Source organism: Pygocentrus nattereri, chromosome 1, assembly GCF_015220715.1.
Source record: "Pygocentrus nattereri isolate fPygNat1 chromosome 1, fPygNat1.pri, whole genome shotgun sequence".
In the NCBI taxonomy this organism is placed as follows: domain Eukaryota; kingdom Metazoa; phylum Chordata; class Actinopteri; order Characiformes; family Serrasalmidae; genus Pygocentrus; species Pygocentrus nattereri.
The window spans coordinates 23184380-23210966 of NC_051211.1; the positions used below are offsets into that span (position 1 = coordinate 23184380).

Here is a 26587-nt window from a genome sequence, read left to right on the forward strand (position 1 = left end):
AAGGTTGAGACACACAGGAGGAGCTGCAGATCCAGGAATTCATCAACATACTGTGAGGCTGGAGGTGACCAGATGGCACTGAGAAAATGATGGAGGAAAAAAAGGCCACTGAATACACTGCAGAGGAGACGCAGTTAACAACTTCGTGCCACTTTCCTTCTCCAACTACCTCTACCTATTACTCGGTCTTTTGCGCAGCGTAAATGCTGAAACTGATTTTTTTGGTTCTTTTGATATGAGGGCAACCTTAACGGCTTACTAGGCTATGCTTACACGCAACCAAAAACAAGGACAGATGTCATCCTCATCATTTCTCATTACTCTGAGAACGTTTTGGCGGAGTATGTCACTTAGCTGCAGTCAGTGAAGTGAACCCACTTTAAAGCGAACAATGTACAGAGTACTACTGCTGGACAAAGCTGACGCATGCATTTTCTGCAACTTGTTCCAAAGGTAAGGCCGCTCTTTTTAAATAATAATGAGGCAATCAGCAATCCATTTGAGACCAGACTAACTTGAGATCTAAACTGAAAACATGTCTTTATCTGCTCGAGGAGACTAGGCAGAGCCGCTAGCGTAGATGGTGGGAATTCCTGCTTCCTTGGCAGCAAATAACCTCGCTTCAGGTCAGAGGTCAGGGGTGGCTTAGAGGTTCCAGACAGACTCTCCCTTATCAGCTGCTGAGCGGTCAGTCAGGAAAAGCTGCTCTCAGCTCGCATGCAAACCAGCCAACACAGGGCTGGGGCAAGTGTGCACGTGCAATGACCCATACTATAACTGAGGTTGCTCCAGGTTGACTTGTTCTACTACAGAGGCACCAAACCACTGACAGGTGCACAATCACACGATTGTTTAACACTTTCCAAGTTCCTTTCAACTTCCTTGCCTGTCAATAAAACAGTTTCAAATCGCTGGTAAATAAGCTACTTAAACCACTGTGTAAACAAACAAGGCTGAACATTACGAGCCCCACAGAACCTCACAGTAGCAGGGATTTTCGCAGCAAGTTTAAAGCATGGTGAATATCTACCTCTAAAGTGCAGCTAACAAAAAAAAACAGGCATCTGTCCCCAGAGAACTTTTAGCACGGCTCATATTCTCTGTTAACTGAAGAGAGCTGCCAGTCTGAATTCCAACACAGCCTACTTGTTACAAATGACTAATAAAAAGTCTTGGATCTTGAATACAGACTTCAAGAATGAAAACAGCAAGCTGTGCAATTTGGCTACACCTTCTTTTCTGCAGTAATGAGAGACTAGCTGCTAACTTCCATCGTTAGTTCTGGCAGGAGCCGAGGAAGTCATAAAAAAAGAAATACAAACACAAACATGTGGATCCTAAATCCTGACTGCGTTCCGTATTGACATTCCCTGACATCGAATGTAGCTTTACCTCCCGCAACCTTTCAGAGCTTTACAGCAAAAGGCAACGTAGGAAAACACAACTCACCGTGATTAACGGTCTAAAACGGCGATCACATAACGTTACTCCGGATCAAAATCCACTCTCCGGGCGGACCAACATGCTTCCTTCAGGGAATCTGTGTTGAAACTGCAGACGTTCCGAGAAAAATAAGACAGAAAGGGAAAAAGTATAAAAAAACGTGCAGAAAAACAAACCCCCAGCAACCACGAATAAGACAAAACTCTTCTTGAGTCTGGAAACAGAGCCTGTTCATTTCCACTCGTCTTGTCTTACGAGCCCAAGACGACTGGACAGCCACCATCCAGGGAGCCCAGCCTGAGTCCCATTATACAGGAATACGGACCGTTATCCTAAACAACCAGTTAGTAGACAGAGTCCGATGCTGCTTGGGAACATACACCAACGTTAAACTGCCGCCAACGAAAACATGGCAAGTGATACGCAGCAGTGCGAACCATGCCTTCTGCCTCTGTTTGTCTTACGCTGGACTGAAATTCATGCATTGTGCACAGACAACGTTGAATTTGCAGCGAAGTGGGCAGCACGAATAACCCTCGGCTACTTTCTATGTAGCTCCTATTAACGCTACGTTACAGGCGAGCTAGCTCTCATTTTCAGGCTTGGCTTGTGAGGGTAAGGTGGCTTTCCAGCAACGTGGCTGTAGCCCGTGAATACGACAGCCACTCGGACAGCGGAATTCAGTTTACAGCTGAAATAAAGTGATAAATCTAACGTCCAGCCTGCTAGGAATGGACATTCGGGCGAAGCTGGGGCGCCGTGTCCTGTCAGTGGCTCACACCGCTGGTACGGCTAACGTTAGCTGGCTAACTGCGAGCGGTCCGCACGTACGTAGGTTAGCTAAACGAGGCGCCCACTGTGGTGGGACTCGACTAACGTTAGCTTAGCCAAAGTGCTCCTTCACACCCAGGAGGCCGATAAAACGGGCAGTAATAAAACGCTGGCGTCTCCCGAGGCGTGAACAAGAGCGGAACGACCATCGAGGGCTGTTTGGATAAAGCCCCGCTCAGGTTATTAAAAAACACCAACTGTCAACAAAATGGCGGCTGCGTTGAATCAACAGAAACCCGAAATGGATCTCTCTCTCTTTCTCTCCCTCGGTTTCTTCGTCCTTTCGCTCTTGTGCATGCCCGAACAGCCATTACCCGTTAATGTTCCCGAAATGCCGCTGTATTCCCTCTCCGGGCAGCGCGTTATTCGAGCTCAGAGGCGTCCGAGCGGGCCTGTGGCGTTAATCGGGCCTCCATGTCTGCTGAGCCCGTATCGTTTCTGTCAGTACAGCACGGGCATTCTCCCAGTCAGGGGCGGGCGGGAGGGAGGGAGGCAGACACAGAGAGGAGGGGTAGAGAGGAGGAGGAGGCGGAGGAGGGAGGGATGGAGGGACGGAGGGCACAATGTCGACTGGTGTTTCCACTTTCTGCCGCGTTTTTTTATTTCGCGTCAGCCTGAAACGAGCTCGGGTGTCTTTAAGCTGCGGCTCGCCTCGACAAAATGTCGGCTTGTTTATGTTCGTCTTTCTCACTGCGGGGAGGAGGTCGGAGCACGATGGCCGCCTCTGGACGTTAAGAGGCTCGTGTTTTCGTGCGCCCCGTGCCGCTGTTGACCCACAGTGAAATATCCAGACTCCCGTGGGAACCGTGGCAGGGTCGAGGAGGGCTGGTGGCGCTGCCCGTTAACCGCTCCGACACTAAACGTCGCAGCGGAGGCGTCGCGAGGCTGCGCGAAGCCGCTCTTTTCTCCGCTCGTGTTTTTTTCTCCACGCTCGAGTTTTTCTATTGGCTCGCGCGATCAGGAGGCGGGACGCTGGAGCCAAAAGCCCAGGACTGTTTTCCACATTGATCCACCTGAACGTGCTACCTGTTCGGGTGGTCGGATCAGTGGTGGATCCAGTGGTGGTCCGCCCGAACGGAAATCCAATATATGGAAATATATAAATTCCAAATGTATGACATACATTAGCATACGTGGATTTCCCTTATAGCCAACTTATATTAGGACACAGGTGTGACGTATGTAAACCTATTTGAAAATGGCCAGTTTCAAATGTAGGACATATAATAATTAAAATGCTATATATGTGTAACACACACACACACACACATATATAAAGATATATATAATGTATAACAGAAAACAAAACAGTTTTCATATATAAATGTTATCTATTACTAATACATGTTAGTGTGATTTGTATAAGGCTTTAATGCATATTTGTTTATGCTTCCTAATAAAGTGAAAATGTGTATAATAGCTTTTAACTAAACTGTAAAATGTAAACAAGCTATGTAATAAAACCATTAAAACAAACAAACAAAAAAGAAGAAATATTGTTCCCTCACACATTTAAATAGTTTATTGTTCAAAAGCAAATAGTTAATGTGTTAAGATATGTGGATTTCCCTTATATCCGACTTATATTAGTGACATATCGACATATGTGGGACATATATTCAGACATGCACTATATTGCCAAAAGTGTATTTGAACAATTAAATTGGAACAGGAAGGGGCCGTCCCCAAACTTCCCACAAAGTTGGGAGCATGAACATGTCTAAAATCTCTTGGTGCTGAAGCTTTAAGAGCTCCTTTCACTGGAACTAAGGGGCCAAACCCAACTCCTGATAAACAACCCCACACCATAATCCCCCCTCCACCAAACTTTACACTTGGCACAATGCAGTCAGACAATTACCGTTCTCCTGGCAACCGCCAAACCCAGACTCGTCCATCGGATTGCCAGATGGAGATGCGCGAATCATCACTCCAGAGAACACGTCTCCACTGCTCTAGAGTCCAGTGGCGGCACTTTACACCATTGCATTCAACACTTTGCACTGCGCTTGGTGATGTAAGGCTTGGCTGCATCTGCTCGGCCATGGAAACCTGTTCTCTGAAGATGTCTACTCTGTTCTTGAGCTCATCTGAAGGCCACATGAAGTTTGGAGGTCTGTAGTGTTTAACTCTGCCACTGACAGTTGACTGTGGAATATATAGTAGCGAGGAAATTTCACGACTGGACTTGTTGCACAGGTGGCATCCGATCATGGTATCATGCTGTAATTCACTGAACTCCTGAGAGCGATTTGTAGAAGCTGTCTGCAGGCCTAGGTGCTTGGTTTTATACTCCTGTATGTCACATATATTTCTCATTTGTTAGCGTCATGTTGTGTAAGGTTGTAATGCATCTTTGTTTCTTCAACATGCTTTCTGATGAAGTGAAAATTAGTATAATAGCTACATAACTAAACTCTAAAATGTACACATTCTAAGCGATGCAATAAAATCAATAAAACAGAATGAGAAATATTGTTCCCTGTCACATTTAAATAGCTTAATGTTCAAAAACAAACAGATAATAGTAACAATTATAACCACACTTTAATGGATTCAACCATGTGTCAATCCTAGAGGTATAACCTATATATTATGCATATGTATTCACCCATTTATCTGACATATGTATGATCCATATATCATGCATATATGATCATTATTTGATACTTACATATTTGTACACAATATATATGTACATGTAATGTAAAGTAGATGCCCGACTTTTTATGATGTATGTCCATACGTGGCCGTGTATCTGATTTCTGTATGGGCAGGTTCCTCTGACTGCCAGAGGTCTCAGGGGACCACAGACCACAAGGCTCAAGGGGCTAAAGTGTCCAAAAAAGCCATATTTAAGTTTGTTCCCCATAGAAGATTTCTGTCACGTGACAAATCAACAAAACCATGGGGGTGTTGAAACATTTATATTTAACTACATATGTGATTTCATGTTATAAAAGTGTAACAACATAACAGTCAGTATGTGCCATAGAGCTGAAACTGGTCCTCAGGGACCCCCCAGATGGTCCACATACTCCCAATGCACAACAGATTTGAGAACCACTATCACAGTGCATCAGATAGTAACTTACTTTTGAAGTCAAGTATTTTGGGCTGGACTATGTGAGGACCGGAATTGAAAGCATCTCCCCATTTTATATAACCTATGGCGGACAGCTGCCAAAGGTCATTCATCAATGGTTTATGACAGGAGTGCCCATCTGCTGCGCAGGAGGTGAATGGAGGGAAAGGACTGGAGTTGGGCACCCCTAGCGTATCACATTAAGTTTTACAGTAATCAGAAGACAGACTTAAAGTCTAGCTGCTGGTGAATGTGTCTTTACATGCAATGCATCTCAAATGGCATGGCCTTTGTACTCACTGCTGCTTGTGCTTGAGGCTTTATTTCAAAATAATCGACCATCCAACTGCCTGACATGTAGTATAGTTAAAGCAGTGAAGGACCTCACCCAACCGCAGATGTTACATGATGCAGCTGTGACTCATATCCCAGCTGTCGAGTGTATTTCTCTAAATGTATATTTTAAGAATGTTGACGTCAGCCTGTTTATAGAGAATCCAGGCTTAAGCATTTAGGTTTTAAATAGCATTTTTGTTTTGCTTGCCTATTAAAGCCTGACTGCTGGTCACATGACAAGCTTACAAACCATTGTGGGCATTCCTTTACATTTCTTTACAGCAGAGGTTACTAATAGGCGGACCGCGGTCCGAGTCCGAACCCAGACGCTGTCGTATTCAGACCTGGATCTAACACTGATAAACTATGGATAACTAACTTTTGTAATCTTTATGATAGCTTTAGTCGCCAGAGACTCATAGACCAAGCGCATGCATTGTAAATATCACACGTGACACCACTCAGCCATTCAGATCTGTGCATTACGAGGAGCACTGAGACTGGAGTGAGTGATACACACACAGGGGAAGGACGAGGCGAGACACAGCGCTCAGAGAAGAAAGTGAGTCAGAGGGAGGTTATTTCACATGGCACATGTGCTCTAAAAAGAGAAGACGGACAATAAATGTTGCTGAAATATCACTGAATTGTACTTTAGTTGATTTGATATCCAGTTGTTGACTACATAAGATGTTGATATATCTGCTAGGCAGCTTCAGTAAACAGTAGGTTATATGGCACTGAATCATGATGCAAGATCCGGACCTTTGCTTGAGGAAATTTTCTCTAACTGGACCTTATTGAATTTTAATTATACACCCCTGCTTTATAGCATTCCATATTATCTGTAGTTAAATAATATTATTATTATCATGTTCTTATTACAGAAATACTTGGCGAGAAAAAACGGCAGTTAAGCTATCCTGTGGTTCCTGAATTAACTTTCTGTGCTGTGGGTTTTATATTGTTTTGACTCCTAGTGATGTAATTTGATGAGTTAAATGTGTGATATCAAAACCTTGCAGGACAATTGAAGGTACTAAGGCAAATGAAAGTGAAAAGTCTTGGTTTCACATTAGGGCCATCATGATTACTTGATTATTGCTGATCACAAAAAATAATGACAAATTTACATTCTTGATGAACTGCCTTAGTAACTCTTTTGCAATTTGAATGATAAAACTATATACACACACGTCATTATAAAGTCGTGTTTAACAGTCTTAAGTTTCTCCACAAGGGGCGCTGTTGTGTACTCAAGTTGCTTTTATGTGCCTTTTGTGGAAAAAGCTTTAAAATGCTTCAGATATCCATGTTTAAGTAGAGCCAATAAGTAGTATTGAACCCTAGTGTAGAACCATCACTAGCTTGGCTGAAACAACATATCAAAAGAGCTTTAGCAGTGGTTCTCAGGCTGCTTATAAAGTTAAGATTTCTAGAGTAAACAGAGTTATGTAATGACAATTTTGGTCTTGCAGTGTTTTATTTATATATGAAGAATTTTCAAAGACCTTATTACCTTTTTAAGCAAACTATCCTACCTTACTTAATAAGTTTAGCTTATTTTTTATAGTTTGGCTTATGAAATTTACTTGATTAGTCCTCAAAATAATCACTGCATTGCTCAATAACTATATAATCAGTAGCGACATCTCTATTTCACTCGTGGAGATGATGTGTATCTTACTACCTTACTTCAGCAACAAAGCCTGTGAAGCAAATTAGCCCAATTCAGTTTTTCTATGGACTGTTTTTGAGGAGCTGTTGGCTATTAACTGTAACAAAGCAGAACAAAGCAAAGGAGACACAAAGCCCCCCTTTTTCAAAAGGGGAAATGTATCATCAAACAAAGCAGCTCCAACAGGTGTCATTTGCTGTGGTGCCAGCCAACGTCATGCAAGATATGTATACCTGTTTTATTCAGCAGTGGAGTTCAGTTTATGAATGGGACGCCACTATGGCGTTCAGCAATGAATGCCCAATATTACTAATGTAAATAAAAGTTTATATATATATATATAGACCAGAGGTCATCAGGGGTCGCCAGTGTTGGTGTAGGTTTTCATTCCAGCCAAGCTGGAGCATACCTCAATAAAACCGGTCAATTGTTTTAAGACTGATTAAAGAGATTAAACAAGTGGAATTAGGGGTCAATGAAAGCATGCACCCACACTGACCCTTTGTGGAAATAATATGTGACCCCTAATACAGACATATGTATACATACAAGACAAACAGCACCAAGATTCCTATTTGTTTATTTTTATAAACTCATTTTGGGTTGAGGTTCCCCATAACTTATGACGTGATGCTCAAGAATAATGTTAAAGGGGGCAGTCATGGGCTGGAGGTTAGGGAACTGGCCCTGTGACCAGAAGGTTGCTGGTGACTGAGGTGTCCTTGAGCAAGACACCTAACCCCCAATTGCTCCCCAAGCACGGTAGACAGGGCTGCCCACTGCTCTGGGCAAGTGTGCTCACTGCCCCCTAGTGTGTATGTGTGTGTGCGCTCACTAGTGTGTATGTGGTGTTTCACTTCACGGATGGGTTAAATGTGGAGGTGGAATTTCCCCGTTTGTGTGATTTAAAAAGTATCACTTTGTGAAAATTAGGCTTCTCCTTTTTCTGTCCTAGGATTTGTCCTAAGCATTGTTATGTCCAAAGCTAATGCTGAGGCAGGCGAAGGAGAACAGACCGGTAAAAAAACATGAGTAGGCACACAATAGACGTACAGTGTTTGAAGGTGTTTTACTTCCTTAAAAATACTGTATAAGCTGGCTGTGTCCTGTATTTCATATTAGCTCACTGGTTTCTGCTGTTGAGCTAAACTGCAGAAATGATCAGCACATCAGCTTCAAAATAAGACTAATCAAAGCCAAACAGACAAATATAAGCAGCTCATCAAGGACAGACTACTTGAACTAGGCCCTATGAGTCACTGACTGTGAGGATGTTATAACAATTACTTAAATTAAACCAAAAATAGAGCTAATAGAGTTAATCAGTCAATACGTTCAGTGAGAATACAGCCTGAGGATACAATAGATTTTTCAAAGACCAAAAATCAAACGCTCTTGGAAGCTGTTTCTTTCATGTTTTATGCAGAGTCCGTGTCTCCCAAAGTAGCAGCTGTTCACATGTAAAGCAATGCGAGTTATGCAGAGTTATGATGTCTTTTGGGAGACATCAAACATTATTGGCTATGAAAAATCTAAAGGCAAATGTGTTTGTCTTTCAACTTGTTATTAACTTGGACTCATAAATTAAGGTTGGTTTCCTTGAAAATTTAATTCCATGTTGAGCTGTACAAACGTAAGCGTCTCCTGTCAGAAAATACATACAGTAGGTTCACTTTAGAAAAAAAGTGATCATGTGCATTATTGCTGTGCATAATATCAGTAAGAATCAGGGTTTATTGACCCCCTCAGAAAGACCGCCCGGAGACTTCTTCCCAAACAGCGATTCCAACGGTGTCCTCTGGAGTGCTTTATGTCTCTCTCGGGTGGACGACTTGCAAAAGAGAGACAGTAAGGAAACATTATCATAAATGCTGGGTCCTGTAGGGTTCCGTGGTGACAGGACTGGTCTCCTGAGGTGCAGGTTGGCTCTGGAGGCTGTAATCTTCACCATTCAGACTCTTGCGACAGACAGGGCATGTATCATGCTGTGGACAAAGGGTATAGATGCCAGTTTATTAGGTACCATTGTAACATTGGTTATATTATGAGATACGTCTACTAATCATATAATACCATATAAGTGCCCTTTGCAGGTTTACAGTTACTGACCGTGGCTCATCTGTTGCTGCACAATTGACTCTCATGGAAAGAGACCTCCATGACACCACCACTGGCCAGATTTTATCTGGATGGTGGTGAACCATTCTCAGCACAGCACTTATATCAAGATGGTAATGTGTTTCGCACTATTATGAGTATATCAGCAAGTTTTTTGGGTCTCAGTGTCACTGCTGGGCTGAGAATCCACCAACTAAAATATCCTGCCAACAGTGTCCTGTGACTAGAAACTGACCACTGAGGAAGGACTGATGGATGACTGTATCCAATGAGTTGGGTTTTTCAACATGTAGATTTGAAGACTTAAAACTCTTCATTTTCTAGTATTGACCACAGAGTTTGAGTGTGGTTCCCAGTGTTGCTCAAAAAAGTAATTCATTACAAATTACTAATTGATCTAACTGTCATGTAAATGGGATTATGTTACTTAATACTTGCTGGAAAATTAAATCTCATTAATTACTACTCTGTTACTCTGTACCAGTTACATGACAGAAAACTCAATAGTAATTAATTGCAAAATAAAAAGTCAATCACAGTAAACATCATTTAAAAGACGTCACTATACACCTTTCAGACAAATCATTATGAAAACTCATAGGTCAGGGGTCGACAACATGTGGCTCCATAGCTGCAAGCCGCTCCTTTACCGCCCTGCTGCGGCTCCACAGCAAGATTATATTTCTAGGTAAAAACATTATAATCCTCCCTTAAAAAAACATTATAATCCTCCATTAAAACAAAGCTCTGCTGATCGATCGAACACAGTTTTAACACTAAACTCTTGACGCTGGAGTTGTATACATAACTGCTAATTCATCAACCTTTAACCCTGAAGGTCAGTGCACAGACTGCTGGTCACACAGCAACGCAGACAACAATCTCGCCTAGGTTAGTAGCTAACAATAAGGCACAGACAAAGATTTAGGGCGAATGTTGATAATTTGGAGAAAGGACTTATTTTTTTATTTATAATCACTCCAGTTTTTCTGATATGTTTAATCTGCAACAAGAAACTGTCAAACACTAAAAAGTCGTGAAGTTTCTCAATCACAGCTTCTTGTTTTAATTTTCCCCTTCCATCTTAAATGGTGCAGCAGTTGCATTCTGGCACCTGTAAAAATCTGTAAAAAATCTAACATTGAGAGACATACTACAAGAAATTATTCTACTTTTGCAGAACAGTTTCCTACCAGAGATGCGAGAAAAGTGGCTACAGCTGAGCTAAAGCTTAAAGCAAAACAAAGTCTGGATTTTAGTTTATATTTTTTAGCCTAAACTAGGACATTAGCACAACTGAGATATCCTTACAGCCAAGATGGTAAAATGTTACTTCACTGAAATGGACACAAAATGTGGCTCACAGGGTGGTTTGATTTTTGTTGAAAGGAAAAAAATGGCACTTCTTAACATTCGGGTTGTGACCCCTGTCATAGGTGAAACAAATAACGTTGATTATCTCATAACAACAGCAGATGTCAAGATCTGAGATATATTAGACAGTTTACAAACAGTCAGTTCTTAATATAGACAGGAAATTACAGAAAAACAGAAAAAACTAATTAAATGCATCACGCACAATATGTTTTGTTCTCTTAAAGACGTTTGTGTTGCGAAAGTCAGTAACAGTGATATGATTACAGGAATTTAAACGACAATGTGTTACACTACTTTGTTAGTGAAAAATAAATGTTACACTAGTTTGTGCTGCAGTGGTCCCTGAAAACCTTTACTATTAACTTGTATTACCTTTATTGTCAATGGCCAAGCCTTTAATTAGTTGAGTCACTGGTGTTACTGATACAGTGAAAAAGGCCAAACTGATACTAGACTAAAACCTATGCTCTGATGCCCAGAAACAGTTGGCGGCAAAAAACAACTTGCTCAGAGGAGAAGACAGTATATGTTATCACATCAATTACACTGGCAAAGAGTGTCACCAGAGCTGCAATCAGACTCGCAACTGCAATTCAAATGCCAAGACTGGGAGACCCATCTTTGTACTGCTTTACCAGATAAGCCCCTCGGGAGCTTTTAAGAGGCACAGAACTGATAAAGACCATGAAAAACAATGCAGTCAGACTGGGCTAAAATCCTTCCCTGCTTTTTTCTTTTTCACAGATATGAAAAGTCTGGAAGCGGCTGCACTTGGCTCTCACCAGTTGTAACCAAGGCACAATGCAGTCACTGTGAAAACAGTGCAGGCAAGGCAGCTGTCGGACCGATTCCCCTACCGAGTACTCCTCTCTGCACACGGGACATTCCAGACGACATGCTGGGGGATGAGATGAGAGAGAGAGAACAAAAAGGCATGAGAGAGATAGAGAGGACAAGCAAGGGGGAGCAAGAACAGCCACTTTGGCAGTGAGATGTTTTTCCATTTGAAGGAAGATTTACATTTAAATAAGCATCCCAACAATAACGACTGCACCAATCCCACTTTTACTCTCTTGATACTGATTTCAACATGCCAACTCAGGGTATCGGCTGATACTGAGTACTGATCTGATAGCAGGGCTATTTTTCTCCAGTTTACAGACTGGGCACCTCATGAAGTTGTAACTATGCATTACATTTTAACTGTAAAACATTAAAAATAGGGGAGAGTGTCAATGTTATATAGGTAAACAGATTCAAGTATAATCTGATGATTATATGATTTTGTTCATCTTCTTGATTTCTTTGGGACAGGGGTTAGTTTTAATACAACAACATTTGCATTTACATTTACAGAATTTGGCAGATGTTCCTATCTACATCAACTTACAATTTGATCATTTTACAGGTGAGCAAAGGTAGTGTTAGGAGTCTTGCCCAAGGACTCTATTTGCATAGTGTAAGGTGCTTGCCCAGGTGGGGGATTGAACCACAGCCTACAGCATAGAAGGCAGAGGTGTTTCCCAAGGCACCCTACCAACCACCACTAACACTAAACTCAGTGATAGCTTTCTATATAAATTTTTTATATATATACACTTCACATTTTGATTGCTTTTATGCTCAGAAACATCAAAAAGCACTACTGCTAATGTCATGTAAATAAAAACCTGTTTAAAGTGTATCATTCTGATATTAGCTGCATCTGTTTTGATGCAACAATTTCATACAGTTTTTCTAGTTCAAACTGTGCAATACAGTCCTGAATTAATTTGATTCAATTTAACAGACTTTTATAGCACCTGTTCAAACAGCCCCTCACCCTGCATATATGGTAAGTTTAAACATTTATACTAGCACCTTGTAGGCTGAATAGTTTCATACAATTTGTACTATAGATGTGCAGGTTGTTTTATCAAAAATATGAATCATTCTCAAATTCTTCTGAAATTGTATAGCAAAAACCAAAACAAGTTGTCCCCTGCTTCCCCTACATAAGATAAGAAACTAATCCAGTGTCTTATAAAGCACTTCCACATCTTACTTGTGTTACTGCTAATGTGGTGTTCCAATTGTATAATGACTAAGAATCGGTATGTGTTTGAAACAGTCTGGCTGCTATCCGATCCGTTTAATCAGGTCAGTATGGGTGCAGATAACGATCCAGTAGATCAGATCAGTGCATCACTACAAACAATGTACTCACTCCTAAGGACCCCCGCCCCCAATTCACACTGACTGGCTCTACAGGCCTTACAAGCCTTTGAGAGACTATCAGAAGTCAGCAGAAGCTGGAAAATCCCTTCTGGTAAGCTGTCAAGAAATATGTGGGCGGGTCTTTTTTTTTCTTTTCGACACAGTAAGGCCTGAAGGACGGTGCTGTGTGTGATGACTCAGGAGATTATGGGAACTCACCAGCCTGTTCTGATGAGACGTGGACGGTAGGGAGGGATGAGATCATTTCTTTCTCTGCAGGCGGTGGACCAGCGCTCTCCGACTGACCCAACAACTGTAGGACAAAGGCATGCAGGAGAGGAACAGAAAATGAGATCATTTTCCCATTTTAGACAACATAAAAAGAGGACCCTACCTTTTTAGCTGGGACTTACATAATCAATACTTTTTAAATTATTAAAGGGCCAGTAACATCTGCTGCTCTATGTAGGACGTTTGTTCAAATTGTTCAAAAGAAAAAAAAGTAAATACAGTATCTTTGTATCTACCTCCCAGAATGAATTGCCCTTCCTTAAGTACTTCACTGCACTGAAATATTACAAACCAGGGAGATCGTATTTTTCATATTCATGTAGGACCATGCAGTGTTATAATACAAGGTGCGATGTTCACAGAGGATGTTTTTGTTTGTTCTTGCTTTTGGGAGTTCAACTATTACAGACCATTCCCACATACATCTAACTCTTGTAGGTCTGTAAATCTTGTGGAAAAAAAAACGGAGAAAATGATCAGGTTTGGATACCGCAGATGTTTTTCGGACCACATTGTACACCTTCACGTATTAACGTCACACATACAGGCACAAAAAGAAGGTCCGGCTCCATGTTTAGGACACAATGTCAACATTATTCTGTTGAAGAGATGATGATACTAATAGATAATTCACTTACAGCCTGAGAAAACATGATGCCAAGTGTTCTCTTTAAATTCTTTTTCAGCGCTCTTGCAATTATCACATTCATCCACTTGTAAGGGGTCGAAGAACAACCAGACGATACAAAATATTCTCCATCACACTGCATGCAATTACACATTTCAACCACAGAGGTCTCCAAATCCCCAAAATGTACATAGTGTAGCTTTAATAAAAGAGTTGCTGTTGTATGTAAACACTGTCAAAGTTTCAAAACTGCTGTTAAACTTTAACCACTGTTTAAGTAGCATTAACTCTCCAGTTTATACATACGGAAACAAACCTGCAAAAATCATTTTTAATAATTTTACACATATATCCACTTATTCAGCCTACAGTCATTCAGCCAGCCCACCCACACTGAAGTTATAAGGAGCCTGGAATGCTTTTTGAATGAGGCACAGTTTTGCCCTAGGGTGTCCAGTCTTATTCACAAAGAGCTGATGTGGCTGTAGGTTTTCATTCCAAACAAGAAGGAGCTCACCTGATTCCACTTGTTAATTAAATTGGTCTCTGTTAAACAATCGGTCATGTCATTGGTAGAATGAAAGCCTGCACATCGGCCCTTTGCAGATAAGAGTGGATGCCCCTGGTTTAGCCAGTCAGAACAGAGATCATTTACATTTTCAGCCTCTTAGGCACATTAACAAAACCAGCCTGTTTAATTCTGAGGGGTAAAGAGAGGTGAATAATGACTCATTGTGAAATATAAAACTACATAAAATGTTATAACGGGAAAAGATAAAAGAGGGACAAGTCCCCTTTAAAGGAGAAAGTGAAAGAGCTGAGGAGTGCGGGAAATTGAGATTGAGGTCATCATCTCATCCGTCGATGTGGTCAGCATTGACGTCACCCACCTGTGTAATGACAGCATCGAAACCTCCTTGTCCCCAGGCATAATCTCCGGGGTTTGAGTGCAACATTCCAGACCTGAGAAACAAAACTATAGTCAGGCCTGTAATCAGACCAATAGGCATTTCAAGTAATCGTACTTGCAAAATACGAGTAAAATTCTTTGAGACAGTAATAAAGTGAACTTAAATGACCATTTAAGGTTAACATATTTTACAAACTTAAAAAGATGGTTCCTCTGTGTGTGTATGTGTGTGTGTATACATTTTTAAAGTTTTTTTAAAGGCACCCAATCTTTTTCCTATAAAGTATTCTGGAATATTGGAAAGTCTGTGCAGGGCTTGTTACTGTTCAGTCCATTTGGCCTTTATAAAATCCCTGATTGCTCAATTATCTACCAAAATCATAGGTAAATTATTCGATTACTAATATAATCAATAGTGACAGCTCTAAAATAGACATAAAAAAACATGTAAAACTACCTACCAAGAGGATGGCTGGGAATTCATATTTCCAGAGTTGGCGAACAGGCCAGCCAAGAATTGCTGAACAATTCTTAATAAGAGAAGCAGAAACAAGGTCAGCTCTTAAGGCAGTTTGGATATAGGCTGTGGCATGAGCAACTCTGAACCAAGAGTGAAACTAATCTTGTGGATTTTTGTTAAATCCCCCAGTAAAGTGCACAGTAAATGATTACAGGCATTAAAAGGAGCCTGGTAATTGACGTAATCTGGGTAATTAAGGGATCGGACAGAACAAAAAGCAGACAAAGCTCTGGTTATCCTCCTCATCTAAGTTTAGCATGGTTTATATACTTTCAGATCCTCCCTGTGCAACAGAAAACGTGCCTCTGTTAAGCCTTAAAAGCAGTTAGCAAGCATAGCTGCCCTTGGGATTGCTTGTTTAGTCTCAGATAAAGTGCAAGAAAAAGAATCTTGATGAACAGCTTCATCTAATCACCTGAAACAGGAATAGCTCTTTATAGATGCGGATCCTGGGCAGAAATACAATGCAATAAAATCACCAGGGGTTCATTATCTCCTACAGCATTCAAATGTGTTTAACACCGCATGGTGTGTAATGGGCTGAGCAAATCAATACTGAGAGTTAATGTAGCACATTTTACAACATATCAGGACCCACCCTTCCACTGCTGGTCCTCGGTCTGGGCGAGAGTGCCTCCGTTGACTGTGCTGTTGAGGCACCTGCTCAGGAGCTATGGCTTCTGAAGGCCCTTCAGGACCAGCTACAGGCCTCAACGTCTCTGGTGGATGATCAGCAACTACAGTCTGCACAGCAGAAGTGCCAGAGAGTGATTCCGAGCCAGAGATAGTGGGGTCGGAGAGGAGGGCAGACCGTTCCATGAAGAGCAGCTGCCACAGCTGATAATGAAAGAGATGACGGTAAAGATCATCCAAAGCAGCAAATAAAGATAAAGATAAATGGGTAAACGAGTTGTCTGCGGTTATAGCTCAATCTCATACTGAAGACTTTTTTTTTTAATCTGACGATGTAATTTTAGGCAAGGAAAATAAAAACGAATATTAAAAGTGCATTTTTCACTTTACGCAGCTTCCCTTTGTCAACATAACAGCAACAAGTCTACAGAGCAACAAGAACACAGAGCAAGGAACCTGAGACATAATACAATACAGAATCTCTCCACATGCTCCTCCTATATAGACTCCATTTAATTCGCCCCACAGGTTTTCAGGAAGATTTAATGACAGGGGACTGGGGTGGCCATGTCAGAAGCTTCATTCTGTGGTCACTGAAACATTTTTATGTGGATTTGGATGTATGTTTTGGATAATTATACTACTGAAAGATCCAACCACAACCCAGTTGAAGCTTTTTGGCAGAGACAGGCAGATTTTCATCTTAAGTTTCCTGGTATTTCGTGGAGGCCATGATGCCATGCATCCTAACATGGTTTCCAAGGCTTTTAGAGGAAAAACAGATCACCATACTAGGAGGATGAGGTTATTGTCTCTGTAACTATTTTATTTATTTATTTTTTAAACCAAACCGATTTTGTTACCAAGAGCTCTGTTTCTGAACCCGATTCCACCCAAACATTTCAGCAGCATCTAGCAAACTCCAGGTGCTCCAGGATCATTTGGCATGGAGACAGCATCTAAATGTAGTTTTGGGCACTCAATGACTTTTGCCTCTCAAACCATCCTCTTCACTGTGTATGGGGGCAGAATACACTTGTGGCTTCATCCTGAGAGGTTCACTACAGCTCTGGTTGTTTTAAATGTCTTAATTATTGCCCTAACGATAAAGATGCACCTTTTCAGCTGTGTAATTATCACCACTGCCTGATTTATATAGGTTAAAACACTTTAGTCTAATTTAATTAGTGTATTCTCTAATCTTAACCTCATATTTATACCTCAGTAAAGCAGGAGGTCAGGAATGACCACTTGGAAGTTCCTGAACGCTCAGGTGGACGTATAGTGAAATATAAATGAGAACATGCTTCAGCTGCATTTTATTCATATAAATCTCTAAGGGTGCCAATAATTATGATACATGTTGTTTGAAAGAATTGTAATTAACTTCATTTACTTCAATTAGAGATCAATTTTCTTTCATGTTTTCTGTCTGAGATTCAGATAATTAACCATGAAGATGTTTTTCATGACCTTTTTTAATCTGTGTTTACCACAGATTTTACAACTTGTGGAGCTGACTGGAAATCATCTGTAAGATTCAGCTTAATTAAATTGATTGTGAGTGTGGTTTAGCCTGTTTAGCATCTCCAAAACAGTTGGCACCCTGGGCTTTTTCACGCACAACCATTTCAAAGGTTTAATGAAAAGCAAAAGCAAAAAGTACCAGTAATCAGCAGTCCTGTGGACAAAAACAACTTGTGGAGCTTCAAGCAGCTTGTGGAGGTTCAAGCAAACAGATGACCTCAATGATGAAACCATATTCAAATTCGACATTGGGGTGCAGAATCTCATTTCAGGACATAACATTGATCAAACTTTGTCTTGAATGGACTACAGCAGCCAAAAAACACGTTGAGTGGGCACAGGAGCATCAACACTGAACCACTGAGGAGTGGAAAATATTTGCCTGGTTGGAAGAATCAGGGTTCCTTTTGGGAAGGATCAGAATTCAAGCAACATGAGTCCATGGAGCCATCCTGTTTGGCATCAACAGTACAGGCCAGTGGTGGCAGCGTAACACTGCTGACCAAGTTTATCCCTTCTTGACTACTGTTTATACTCACTCGGACTGACACTTCCAGAATGAAATTCACCATACTGCAAGATACATTTCTTCACTGAATGGTTCCAGGAACATCAGCATGTTTTCATTGCTTCAGTGCACTGCACAGATCCCAGATCTCAGCCATGTGTATTTAGTATCTTTAGGATGAGGTGGAAAGGGCAGCAATTGCGCCATGCAGTAATTTCCACATGGTATAACATTCCTGCACAACTTATCAGCCCTCTTACGGCTCTACAGGCCAAATGAGTTATGCCACTATATACCTAATAACCTGGCAACTGAGTGGAATAAATTATTTCCTTATAGTTTTCAAACTGTGGCTCTGTCGGCAATTTAAAGGGACTATGAGTAAGAATGGGTAGGAATGAAAGTGGGACCAGTTTGAATGATCTCACCAGCTTAATGCTAACTGGCTCTTAGTGCTTGTCTTTGATGATCAAAAGAGTTTAATGCCTAGTTTTCTTTATTTACACTAAGCATAAAGATAATGCTACTCTAATAGTCCTTGTTCTTTAAACATGACAGGTGGAAAACTGAACTTTCTATAGAAGATGAAGAAAGTTACCTCAGCAAACTGTGAGGTCATGCCATCACTGCTTGATACTCCATCAGTAGCAACATTTCCACTCTGTAGAACGCTAAAAAACAACATCTATTCAATTTAAATGAAGCCACAACATAACAACAACAGCCATTTGTATAATAAGTATGTTGCCTTTGTGGTCAGACAAAATAAAGGCTGACTGCCAAATAAACATCATCAATAATTGCACATTACTGGCACAAATGGAAACCTCTCACCTGGAGTCCTCAGTCACCTCCTCGATGAAGCCAGACTCACACCTGGGGCACAGATATTCCTGTATGGATGGTCAGTAGGTTGCCATTTACTCACATTTAAACCAGCAACACTTTTTACACTAAAATGTAGCTGAATATTTGCTTTTTAATGTTGCACTGGAACTAAGAGGATATGGTACAATTAGCATTGTACAAACTACACACACACACACACATACACACACACACATACATTTTCCAAGCTGCTTCTCCCTCAGGGTCACGGTGGGTGCTGGAGCCTATCCCAGCTGTCATTGGGTGGAAGGCAGGATACACCCTGGACAGGTCGCCAGTCCATCGCAGGGCAGACATACACAATCATATACACACACACTCACAGCTAGGGGCAATGCAGCATGTCTTTGGACTGTGGGAGCAAACCGGAGAACCCGGAGGAAACCCACGCAGACACGGGGAGAACATGCAAAACTCTGTACAAACTACAATGATGTCGAAATCATCAGAATCTGAAATGATGACATATTTCCCATTCATATTGTGGCATACCATAAAATACGCATCATAAATACAGGGACAGTCTCTGAGCAATATGACCGTTCAGATTTGAGTATTTTTTTCAGTCAGGGGTGTTATAGCTTTACTGATAACACCGATGACATCTACTACACTTGCCCATAAAAATGATCTCAAATCAAACCTATGTTTCTCTGTGGAAAAAAATTATAAAGCATTTTATATCACTTCTGTCGGGTATGTCATCAGATTTATGACTTTTTTTTTATCCACAATGTTATTAAAGTCCAGCTAGCATGACCAGTTTTAAGAAGTCACAGTATCTTGAGTATGCAGGTGAGTATTGAGTATTTCTTGAGTATTGAGTATTTCTGAGTTTATCATGGTTCCGTTTAAATGATGGTGTTCTTGAACTTCAGAACCTTTACTTCCAAATAACGGGATCTAACTGCTCACCATGTGGCCATGAGGGACTGGGATGCAGTCTCACTTCGTGTTCTGAAATGCAGGGGTGTGGCAAAAATAGGCTCTGCCTACAGACTAAAACTCTTTAACGGCGCCCTCTTCACCATATAACAATAGAACTGTTTTGAGGTTCCTCCGTTTTGTAGCCGATCCGAAAACATAAGACAGAAGATTCGGTACATCCAATCACAGAATGTACTGCATTAAGCAGTGTAAAACTGGTTTACCCTAGCTGATATGGGATGCCCATACTTTGGTTTGAAGAGTCACACGCAACTTCGGTGGAATAACGTTTATAGTGTTACAGCTGTCGAACAATAATGAGCAAACCTGTATGACGTAGTGTCCAAAATCATTTACCACCATCACAAATTCTGTTTCCTATAACAGTGTTCTGTATAGACATCTAGATTTTCTAATGTAGTGATTAGGGGACCATTCTGGACATGGCGTTTGCGTTTCAGTAGTGCAGGGGTCAGCAACACACGGCTCTTTTCCTGTCCTGTTGCGGCTCCACAGCAGAATTAGATTTTTAGATAAAAATAAAATAATCCTCCTTTGCAGTAAAATAAATCTCTGCAGTCACATTCTGGTGCCATTTAAGGTGGAACGGGAAAATTTGAACAATGGCGAATGAGACGCTGCCTTCAGCCTGCTGGAGATGTGAGAAAAGCAGCTACAGCTGAGCTAAAGCTTAAAGTAGTGCAAAGTAAGTCTGTGTTTTTGTTCATATTATATTTTTAGACTACACTGGGACATGCTGAGACATATTCACAGCCAACAGGGTAGAATGTTATTTTAATAAATGGACATGAAAATGTTCTGGCTCCCAAGGCCAGTTGATTTTTGTTGGAAGGATACAATTTGGGTTGCCGACCCCTGCAGTAGTGACATGGGACAGCATTTTTTTATTGTGGTTTATTTATTTATTTTTATTCAACTCTTGATACATCTAAATCTTTCAACTTCACCTTAAAATAAAAATTAAAAAAGGTAAGGCATCATTTTCACAAGTTGAAATTTAGGGGGTAGGATTTGGGACACCTCCCAACATAAAGTACCCTATACATGATGATTTTGTATATATTGAGCTTATTGCCATCTCAATTAATGCTTTGAGTTTAAATAGATCACAACATAATCCCTGCAAATATCTAAGCTCTGAATAGTTCGTTGTCCTGAAAGTACTACAGCAGAAAGCTCCACATACTCGACATCTCCACAGGCCACAGTGTGGGGACAGATCTGCTCAGACTGGCCCGGGATCTGGGTGACAATTCTACAGGGAGGCCCTCAGCCGTGCGCGTGCTTTAGGGGGCGTGGTGGGGGTCTCACACAAACGTGCGCGTGCTCAGCGGCGTCAAAGCAGCTGCTGTAAAGCAGGGGAGCCTAATCGGTCAGTTTAACGCATCAGAGTGAAGAAGGACACACGGCTCGCCCTCGTGAACTTACAGTCGCACAGCTCGCCGCCTCGCTGTCCGCGCTAAATATGGACACGATGTCACTCCCAAACTTAGACCACCAATGGCTCCCGAGCAGCTAGAGACGGAGACCACCTCACCACCCTAAACAGCCGAGAGTTCACTTTAATAAACCGCGACGATCGCTGATAAACACCGAGTCCGGCCTCCGACAGGGAGTTTAAACGGGTTAGAGACGAAAAGGTTCCGGCGGTCAGTCAGTGATCCGCTGTGCTACACACACACACACACACACACGCGTCTGAGAGAACACCCAGTGTGTGTAACACGGAGAGAGAGAGAGAGAGAACTCACCGGCACTTTGGGCTCCACCTCACTTTTACAGCAGTGACAGAAAAATCTGTGTCTCGGACTCTCAGCGGCCTCCGCCATCTTCACACAGCACAACACACACACACACTCAAACAGAAGTGTGACGCGGTTAAGGGGGGCGTCGACCGTTGGGGGGGTCGCATCAGTCCACGTCGCCTGTGAACCTGTGAACTCAGCTAATCCTGCGGTCAGCGAGAACCACTACTACACATTTCAGCCCTCATTCAATTCACTGAGCGCACAGCCGAGTTTGCCGTTTTAAAGGCCATATCATAGAAAACCCAATCTCCCTCGCTCTGTTGACAAAAAGGACTCTTCATGGTCGAGCTGTAATGCAAGTACTGGGAAAACATGTTCAGAATACAGAAAATATGTGTATTAGTATCTGTACTCAACCCAAGTTACATTTTGTAAAAGCTGTGTTCAGAGTGACTTTTTACACTTTACAACCATTTGTCACCGTGTTCGTCACACTGAAATTAGACCTCTGTTTAACTCATCCATGCAGTGAAACACCCACATACATGCACACTAGCAAACACACACACTAGGGGGCAGTGAGCACACTTGCCCGGAGCAGTGGGCAGCCCTATCCACGGCACCCAGGGAGCGATTGGGGATTAGGTGCCTTGCTCAAGGGCACTTCAGTCATGGACTGTCAGCCAAGTGGATCGAACCGGTAATGTTCCGGTCACAGAGCTGGTTCCCTAACCTCCAGCCCATGACTGCCCCCCCCTTTTTTGTCAGGGGACAGTGCGAACGCAGTCCCCCACTACCAGAAATTGTGCAGTCGAGATTCCCACGTTTGGGGAATTCGCAAGTGTCAGCACCACCCAAGTGCAATGGCAGAGCCTCGCTCCATCAATACTTCATTAGTTCCCGTTAAAAACAAGCACAAAATGTGTAAAGTACCATAAAGAAAAACTCATATAACGGCTTCTTTACAAATGCTGAAGTTCCTGCAAAAGCTTGAGTAGACTGATAAATCAGTGTGATGATCAGTTAGTCTCAGTGTTACTGAGCTCTTCTAAAGCCTGAGTAGACTGATAAATCAATGTGATCAGTTATTAATCTCAGTGTTACAGAGCTCTGCTAAAGCCGGAGTAGACTGATAAATCAATGTGATGATCAGTTATTAATCTCAGTGTTACAGAGCTCTGCTAAAGCCTGAGTAGACTGATAAATCAATGTGATGATCAGGTATTAATCTCAGTGTTACTGAGCTCTGCTAAAGCCTGAGTAGACTGATAAATCAATGTGATGATCAGTTATTAATCTCAGTGTTACTGAGCTCTGCTAAAGCCTGAGTAGACTGATAAATCAATGTGATCAGTTATTAATCTCAGTATTACAGAGCTCTGCTAAAGCCTGAGTAGACTGATAAATCAATGTGTTTAGTTATTAATCTCAGTGTTACAGAGCTCTGCTAAAGCCTAAGTAGACTGATAAATCAATGTGATGATCAGTTATTAATCTCAGTGTTACAGAGCTCTGCTAAAGCATGAGTAGACTGATAAACCAATGTGATGATCAGTTATTAATCTCAGTGTTACTGAGCTTTGCTAAAGTCTGAATAGACTGATAAATCAATGTGATGATCAGTTATTAATCTTAAGATAAGATAAGATAAGATAATCCTTTATTAGTCCCACAGCGGGGAAATTCACAATACATCTTAGTGTTACTGAGCTCTGCTAAAGCCTGATTACACTGATAAATCAGTGTGATGATCAGTTATTTATCTTAAGATAAAATAAGATAATCCTTTATTAGTCCCACAGCGGGGAAATTCACAATACATCTTAGTGTTACTAAGTTCTGCTAAAGCCTGAGTAGACTGATAAATCAATGAGATGATCAGTCATTAATCTCAGTGTTACTGAGCTCTGCTAAAGCCTGAGTAGACTGATAAATCAATGAGATGATCAGTTATTAATCCCAGTGTTACTGAGCTCTGCTAAAGCCTGAGTAGACTGATGAACCAATGTGATGATCAGTTAGTTTCAGTGTTACTGAGCTCTGCTAAAGCCTGAGTAGACTCATAAATCAGTGTGATCAGTTATTAATCTCAGTGTTACTGAGCTCTGCTAAAGCCTGAGTAGACAGATAAATCAATGAGATAATCACTTGTTAATCTCAGTGTTATTGAGCTCTGCTAAAGCCTGAGTAGACTGATAAATCAGTGTGATCAGTTATTAATCTCAGTGTTACTGAGCTCTGCTAAAGTCTGAGTAGACTGATAAATCAATGAGATAATCAATTATTAATCTCAGTGTTACTGAGCTCTGCTAAAGCCTGAGTAGACTGATAAATCAGTGTGATCAGTTATTAGTCTCAGCGTTACTGAGTTCTGCTAAAGCCTGAGTAGACTGATAAATCAGTGTGATCAGTTATTAGTCTCAGCGTTACTGAGTTCTGCTAAAGCCTGAGTAGACTGATAAATCAGTGTGATGATCAGTTATTAATCTCAGCGTTACTGAGTTCTCCTAAAGCCACCAGACACAATAAATTATAAATAATGTACAAAACACCTCTATACTAACAAATAATGACATTTAAATGACACTAAAGTCATTTTTTGGAGTGTGTGCATACCATGAGCTTCTGCATGTGGCCACTAGAATGGCCATACCTCCTGACTGTCTTGGAGGCAGTGCCAGCCAGTTAATAGTTCACTACAATATGTAGTCTAAATGTTTTGTAATGAATGCAGAACTGAATATATGAAGAAGACTATTCAGTTTTCAGTCACCACTACTTTTTCAAAGTATTCTTCCCAGCCCTGCCAATATGTAAATCCAACTCATTTACATGTATCCACCTATTTAGGATACAGCAGTTTAACTCTGCCCACTCACATTGAACTGTTTCTGCTTTCAACACGCTACACGACTAAAAATACTAGCAGATTTCGCAGTCAGAGGACATCACATACATACGTTACTGTTTTACCGAATTTTAGGTCTTTTTGTCGTGAGGGTGTGCACACCAGCCAATAAAGCAAAAAGATGGTACTACACATGCAGTGAGCTTTGGCTATGAAAACACCCCAAATCTCCTTCAAAATCCCAAATCTTACACAACATAAACAAAGCTAAACTGGACCAGACCTGTTCATGCTTTCATGCTCGCACATGAAGCGTAGCAAAAATGCAAACTGAGGATGAATATGCAGTTGAGAAACACAGATATCACAGTGAGGTTCTGAAGAAATAGCTACTATGAACTTGCAGCTGTACTGAAACTCAGAGAATAATTATTTTCTTGTGTTCATCTGGCAGCTCCTCTATCTGTGGTACACATGGTGTGCATATGTATCTCTCAGTTTTTTTTTCTCCATTCTTCTAGACCTCTCACTGGCCGTTGCCTGAATCATCATGATTATATCACTGACCGTGTCATACTACAGAACTCGTGATTTTGAGTTGTAAAAGTCAAACATGCTTGGAAATATCAGAAATCCTTCAGCAAACAGGTTTTGGGTCATATGATGCTAGCATTACTCCTACTGTGTGCTGATTGGTTGGCATTACTGCTACAGAGTACTGATTGGTTAGCAGTACTACTACTGAGTGCTGATTGGTTGGCATTACTGCTACAGAGTACTGATTGGTTAGCAGTACTACTACTGAGTGCTGATTGGTTGGTATTACTGCTACAGAGTACTGATTGGTAAGCAGTACTACTTCTGAGTGCCAACTGTTTATCATTACTGCTACTGAGTGCCGATTGGTTGGCATTGCTGCTACTGAGAGCTCATTGGTTAGTATTACTGCTACTGAGTGCTGATTGATTAGCATTGCAGCTACTGAGTGCTCATTGGCTGAGTGTAGTTGGCACTTACTGAAGTCATGAACGTACGAGAGTACATAAGCACTCAAAAATATGAGTTGTTAAAATGCTTTGTACTGTGTTCACAAAATGAATGCATTTCTTTTTTGTTAACAGTCAAGCATTTTACAGTCTGATTTTGCTCTGATGTTGCACATTAACCTATTCATTTTGGACTGTTCAGAAGCGCCCTCTAGTGTTTAACAAACCCAGTAGACCGTACTGAGTAGCAGTAATCTCCTCTCTACAGACTTCCTAGGAAGGCCTCAATGGGAAGGCTAAAGATGGACTTGTATCAACTATCTGACCTGGAAATTTTTGCTTCAAAATTGGTTGGCAGATGAAAATTTTGGTTAAAATCGGGCTAAACGTTATACAGTGTTGGCTCAGCTCAGTTTGTTTTTTGAATGAGGCATCCAATCAGAACACAGCTCATTTAACTTACATCATTCTTAAAGGCAAAGTAACAAAAACAGCCTGTTTAATTCAAAGGCATAGAGATTAGAAAATGGTCATGTAAAAATGAATTATGATCATTTGGGTACATAAATCACACAAATATCATAAGTGGACCACAAGGAAAAACATAAGACACAAGAAAAATGTAATATACGGGCCCTTTCATAGGTAACAGTATGTCCTACACTCTTAAATAACTGCACAAAAAAAATAGTTCTTTGCTTGATGACACAGAAAAACCACTGGAGGCCAATTTATGTGAGGTCAGACACTGACGGTAAATGAGACAAACTGGCTTGTAAATGACATTCCAGTTCATCCCAGTGGTGTTCAGTCAGGTTGAAGTCAGGGTTCTGTGCAGGCCACTGGGGTTCCTCTACACCAAACCTATCAAACCATGTCTTTATGGACCTCAGCTTGAGCACAGGGGCTCAATCATGCTGAAACAGGAAAGGGTCTTATTCAAACTGTTGTCACGCAGTTGGAAGCGTCTAAAATGTCTTTGTATGCTGTAGCATTAACATCACCCTTCACTGAAACTAAGGGGTGCAAACCCTGAAAAACAGCCCCAGCCCATTATCTCTCCTCTACCAAACTTAACTGTTGTATGC

At 41.3% G+C, this 26587-nt stretch overlaps 2 protein-coding genes and 1 non-coding gene across 4 annotated transcripts in view; all 3 read right to left on the bottom strand.

Moving 5' to 3' along the window:
• ash1l (ash1 (absent, small, or homeotic)-like (Drosophila)) overlaps window positions 1-2739 on the bottom strand; it is a 42595-nt gene extending 39856 nt beyond the window's left edge. The window contains exons 1-2 of the mRNA XM_017715356.2: window positions 2589-2739; window positions 1450-1551 (exon numbers count right to left, since the gene is read on the bottom strand). The gene's annotated coding sequence lies outside the window, so the exon portion shown is untranslated. The remainder of the gene's footprint in view (window positions 1-1449; window positions 1552-2588) is intronic.
• Window positions 2740-8957: 6218 nt separating this feature from the next.
• On the bottom strand, window positions 8958-21909 carry si:ch211-81a5.1 (E3 ubiquitin-protein ligase RNF115). 2 transcript variants are annotated; one of them, XM_017715377.2, is made up of 10 exons: window positions 21669-21909; window positions 18916-18974; window positions 18680-18752; window positions 16012-16250; window positions 15829-15862; window positions 15355-15423; window positions 14874-14946; window positions 13284-13377; window positions 11651-11766; window positions 9231-9358 (listed from the first exon to the last, which is right to left on the bottom strand). In XM_017715377.2, the coding sequence occupies exons 1-9, from the start codon at window positions 21744-21746 to the stop codon at window positions 11676-11678; spliced, it is 810 nt and encodes a 269-aa protein (XP_017570866.1). In that variant the 5' UTR covers window positions 21747-21909; the 3' UTR covers window positions 9231-9358; window positions 11651-11675. The 2 variants fall into 2 exon arrangements, with proteins under 2 accessions (XP_017570865.1, XP_017570866.1); XM_017715376.2 differs by lacking the exon at window positions 15829-15862 and having other exon boundaries at window positions 8958-9358; window positions 21669-21890.
• Window positions 21910-22430: 521 nt separating this feature from the next.
• Window positions 22431-22593, bottom strand: LOC119264436. Its single transcript, XR_005131021.1, has one exon. It is a non-coding gene; the product is annotated as a U1 spliceosomal RNA (small nuclear RNA).
• Between the last annotated feature and the right edge of the window lie 3994 nt (window positions 22594-26587).

Bases quoted from the DNA above. Each gene is read 5' to 3' on its own strand.
- si:ch211-81a5.1 (XM_017715376.2), bottom strand. From the start codon at position 21,746: ATGGCGGAGGCCGCTGAGAGTCCGAGACACAGATTTTTCTGTCACTGC. The intron at 18,753-18,915 runs GTGAGAGGTTTC...GTTGTTTTTTAG, and splicing joins GAGGTGACTGAGGACTCCAG to CGTTCTACAGAGTGGAAATG. The intron at 14,947-15,354 runs GTAGGTAGTTTT...TTTGTTTCTCAG, and splicing joins AATTCCCAGCCATCCTCTTG to GTCTGGAATGTTGCACTCAA.